Genomic DNA, 5044 nt, shown 5'->3' on the forward strand with positions numbered 1-5044 from the left:
TTTTATGCTCACGTCCTCGGTTTATTTCTGTTTTGGACACCCTATTCGATGGGGCAGGTCTCAGGTTGGACGGTCCAGGAGGGAGTGGACAGGGAGCTGGCAGAGGTTGACTTGTAGTTATTGGTATTTGTTCTTGGAATTTAGTTCGATCTGGTTGTTTAAGTATTTTGTACTTACAGATTCGATTGGGTTGTATTACTGTTTTTCCGCTGTTTTACCTGATTCAGTTTTAATGTTAATTTTGCATGCTTAAGTTCTGATTAGTAGGTGATTCTGGAACGGGTCACTACACTATTTGAATTATTAGAATTTGCCAATTGAGCATATAATTTTGTTTTTAAACCTGTTTTCAATTCAGTTTTGAGAGGGAGTTTTCTTTTACCCTCGAACTGGAAAATTATTTTTAAAACCATCTTTAATTCAGTTCTTAAAGGTGGAGCTTTTAACGTTGTTTAAATATACTAATCCTCGAACTGAATATTTTTTTTTTGCTCAAGTTTCGTGATCATCAAAAAAGGGGAGATTTTTGGAACTTTTCAAGTTCGCAATCTTGATTTTGATGTTAACAAAACTTGTTATTTTGTTACTAATGATTTAATTTAGTGTGCAAAAGCTAGGATCAGTTACAACAAAGCAGGTCTGAGCGAGTTTGGTCAAAGCCGAGACTCGTTCTCTCCTGACCTAAAACTTGGCAGGTCCAAGAAGGGTTGAGTCCATTGGAGCGCTTAAAATTAATAATTTTTTCTTTTAGTCATTATACAATAAATATAAGCTTAAAAAATAATAAATAATTAAAATTACTTTCAAATTTTATATTAATTATATTTTAAAATAAAAAAATATTATCTCAAGTTAACAAAAAAAAATTATAATTATATATTTTCATTTTAAACACATCATTACAAAGTAAAATTATTTCAATCCTAAAATACTTTCAACTAAAATTAGAGATTAAGGTATACATAATTCAATAAATAAAAAAATATAAATAGATCTTAATGAGATTTATATGTTCATATATATGTATGTATGTATGTATGTATTGACAGGACGAGTCCATCGAAACCCAGGACCCGCCCTGGACCTGCTTGAGACCCACTTGACCATGTCTCGGGATGGGTTTAATACGAGGTCGATATTAAACCCGACCTATTGTTATTCTTAAATTTAGACTATTAATATGTTTGAAACGTGATCGATACAAATCGTAAAATTTACAACTCGGAATTATGAAGTTTCTTATTTCAGCTCTATACATATTGCCTAAGTCGCATTATTCATAGACACTCACACAAACCGATGTCTATAGAACTAGAACTCCAACGCTAGTAGTTAAATCCTAATGGAAGCAACAAAGGGTTAGGGGATAAAAACTAGCAACTTGGAGTCATTTCACCTCAAAAGATTTAGGATGTACGCTTGATACACTAAACATATTTTTTTTTAAATTTGTCTGAGCTGAACAATGCCCAAGTATACTCCTACCATATGAAATGTATTACCATATCATTTACAAAAGTACACAAGAATTTAAAAATTGACCTCGTTATGTCCATCTTTGTAATTTTATATAACATTTGATATTTACAAAAAAAAATTAGCATTGTAAATTTATTGCGGCGCATTAAAAAAAATCGATTTTATTCAAATTTAAATATTGTCTTCACTCATAATCCAAAAATTACTATATAAAATATTATTTCAAAATAACTAAAAAATATTACAATAGAAAATATTATTAAAAAATTCACTATTTTTTTAATTTCAACTTTTCTACACAATTTATTTCTATCAAAAAGTATTATTATTACTATTATTATTATTATTATTTATATAAAAAATATTAATAAATACACACATGATTCATTTCCCTTGTACTTTATATACTTGCACTCTTTACTTTTATAAGTGTAAAAATAATAAGTTTTCAAATGAAATGAATAGCAAATACATAAAAGGTGAATGCAAATTACTCGGACACACTGCAAAGGATTACTTTGTTGATAAATAAGCCCACCCACGTACATACAAACACGCGCGACATGCTAATTGCTAACTGAATTCGATCAAAAGCCAGAAAGAATCAAAATCAAAAGCAGAAAGTCATCAGTTACATACACACACCAGTCTACATGACTACAGATTAAAGTTTTCTCGAGAGTAATCACATCTACAACAGAAAACGGGAGATAGGAATGAGTTCTACTGGTCAACATCAGTTCTTTCACGACAGTCTTTCCTCTTGGAAACTGAGGACCGACTTAAATGTCGGCACGATAGAAGTGTAGCAATTTCAGTGTTGCCACGTTTTCCTGGCGATCAGGAAGCTGATTTATTAGTTCCGGTATTGCTTTTACCCTTATACAACATGGCATGTGCCTGGTCAGAGAAAAAAAAGAAGGTTATCTCTTCGGAGTTACCTGATATATTACATCAGAGTCAGCAGGGAAGTGAAAACCAATTGAGCAGTTTTGCAGCACTTCAGGATCTTTCATCCATGCTTTATGCGCATCACATAGCTTGATTTTATACCTGAATATCTGAAATAAAAAGAAAAATGCATGTAAGCAATAAAAACATCATTTGCTACGAGAAGGTTAGAATCTTCCTTGAGCATCGTGTTTTTCAACCCGTCTCCCCAACATTACACAAGATTGGAATTGGTACAAAATTTTCAACACAAAAAAAGTTTTAAAAACAAAGAATGTTCTAAAGGTTGCCGTGAAAGCATCGTCATGGACGTCCGAATATGAATCGCCGAATAATGCAAACCTCAAAAAGTGAAACAGTTGGTTTCTCCAGCTTGTCTTTTTCGATTTCTAAACCAGTGCCCTGACATTCGGGGCAGAATGCCGAGTAGATTTGCTTTCTTGTCTCTTGACTCTCACAATTCTCCCTTTTTCCAACATCCATGCCGCCTTTCACCTTTCTCCTAGATCTCCGTTTCGCTTTAGGTGCAACAGACTTCATTGAATAAGTTTCAACATCACATAAAAGTATCCAATGAAGGAGACATGAAATATGAAATACATGAAACGCCTGCATTACAACGAAACTCACAAGGTTAGACAAATCAGAAAATAATCTCAGAAGAATAACAGTTGAGCATGTACAAAATCTGTAATACAGTGAATGAATGGAGAAAAAAAGTAGACTATGAAGTCAAACCCCAGTCAAATTTCTACTGCTGCAGACAAATTTTCCAGTTTTCCTGTTCAAGAGAGCAGCCACATCTTTATCTGGGAGCATCCTTTGCTGACAAAGATCACAGGATCTCTCGGCAGCAATGACCTCCTGTTCTCTCATTTTCTTCCTCATGATTTTGCTTGAGAGGACTCGTGAATGTACCTGCAGATCATCATTCCCAGACATTATCATCTTCATATTGCTATGATTTGAGGATTGAGACTCCTCTCCAGATGAGTCAGATCGGTTACTAATATCCATTGAATCAGAAAATGACTTCCTCTTCTTGCCTCTAGCACCGGAACCATACTCTGCTTCGGAATGAGGACTAGATGGTAGCAATTTTCTGAAGTCGTCAAGTAACCCCTTTCGACCTAAATCATAGTTATACGCAAAAGTAACAACAGAAAAATCGTGATCTGGTACTGTGCTAATACACTCATATGGTAACTCCTTGTTCCCCAGCCATTCGCACCATATTCTACGAATTTCATCCGAAACCCCATCCTTCTTGCTAAACCTAGCACCAATACGTCCAACACCCATGTGTCTTACAATCAAATTAGATACCTCATCTTTTTGTAGCACGGATGGAATAACTAGTTCATGACCATATCCCTCGCCAACCAGATTCTGATCACCGGGAATTTCATCGCAATCTGAATGATCCACCATCTCTTCAGCGAGATGAGAACAAGCATTTGGACCCAAGTTTTCACCATAACTAACAATAGCAGTGTCACCATCCATATGATGTATGTCCAACAATTTCATTAGACCGGAACTTGAAACAGGTAAATTATTATTTTGGTCCGGTAGATCATCACAAAAGAAAAACACACCGTCACTGAACGGCCAAGGATTAGGCTTCAACAGCGTTACTTTTGCAGCGGCTAGCCTTTGAGTGTGTAGATTACCATTCAAGTGATTAAACAAGCAAGAATCACCGTAACAAGGTGCAAGACACAAAGTACAGAAAAATATCAACCTCTTCCCATCTTCTCGAAGCTCCACATATGGGTGCCCCTGTGCTCTAACATTTCGGAGAGTTGTCCTCACCAACTGCTCTTTCAAATTATTAACACTACTCCTCGGAAACCCTAAATCCCTCCTTCCTACCATTTGAAACCTCCAACAAAATTACAACAATCAAATGAAACCTAAATTCAGAGGGCACAGAATAACACTTCAAATTTAAAATATCCACCACCGACAAAACCCGTAACTCAAACTTCATTCGCCAACAAAGGCAACATATTCCCAACTCTGCATGAAACTCAGTATAAAAACAGAATATATCTCAGAGAATTCGAGTTCAATCAGCAAAACAGCCAAAAACCCTCAAAATTCTCCCCAAATTGCAACCGCAAAAATGTCCACCCACGATAAATTTCGAGACTGAGCAAATCTTCACGTTTTCAGCGTCAATCACCGGTAAAACAGAATATAGAACACAAATCACTACCGAGTCGTAATCTGAGAGCACATTCAGTAAACCCTAAACTTACAACATCGCGGCAAGGCAGGTATTATAAAAGTCTTGACAAACCGTCGAGCTATTCGATTCCCAGACACCATTCCTCCACCAATCGCATCGCAGGAGAGCATCAGAAACATCGAATACTCCATTCTAAGCATCTCCATTTCCTTCAAAATGCTCTGGGAAATGATAAAAAAAAAAAAAACCAAACCACGGAAGAAAAGAAAACGAACCAGCGCGAACTACAAATGCATCGATGGTACAATGGAGCGTATATATATATATACGCGTGTATGTATGTATAGGCCGTATGTTGCGGAGGGGAGACCAAGGGAATTGAAACGAATTGGTTAGGTTTGATTTAACAGAAATGAAACG

The 5044-nt window shown here is 35.7% G+C and overlaps 1 protein-coding gene across 1 annotated transcript; it reads right to left on the bottom strand.

Annotated features, from left to right (window-relative positions):
- Positions 1-1981: 1981 nt before the first annotated feature.
- LOC140813746 (uncharacterized) lies at positions 1982-5044 on the bottom strand. The gene is made up of 4 exons (XM_073172440.1): positions 3169-5044; positions 2773-3039; positions 2421-2540; positions 1982-2312 (listed from the first exon to the last, which is right to left on the bottom strand). The coding sequence occupies exons 1-4, from the start codon at positions 4306-4308 to the stop codon at positions 2262-2264; spliced, it is 1578 nt and encodes a 525-aa protein (XP_073028541.1). The 5' UTR covers positions 4309-5044; the 3' UTR covers positions 1982-2261.

This window comes from Primulina eburnea, chromosome 15 (assembly GCF_022965805.1).
Source record: "Primulina eburnea isolate SZY01 chromosome 15, ASM2296580v1, whole genome shotgun sequence".
NCBI lineage: Eukaryota > Viridiplantae > Streptophyta > Magnoliopsida > Lamiales > Gesneriaceae > Primulina > Primulina eburnea.

Bases quoted from the DNA above. Each gene is read 5' to 3' on its own strand.
- LOC140813746 (XM_073172440.1), bottom strand. From the start codon at position 4,308: ATGGTAGGAAGGAGGGATTTAGGGTTTCCGAGGAGTAGTGTTAATAAT. The intron at 2,541-2,772 runs GTTTGCATTATT...TTTTTATTTCAG, and splicing joins CAACTGTTTCACTTTTTGAG to ATATTCAGGTATAAAATCAA. The intron at 2,313-2,420 runs GTAACTCCGAAG...CCTGATCGCCAG, and splicing joins ACTCTGATGTAATATATCAG to GAAAACGTGGCAACACTGAA.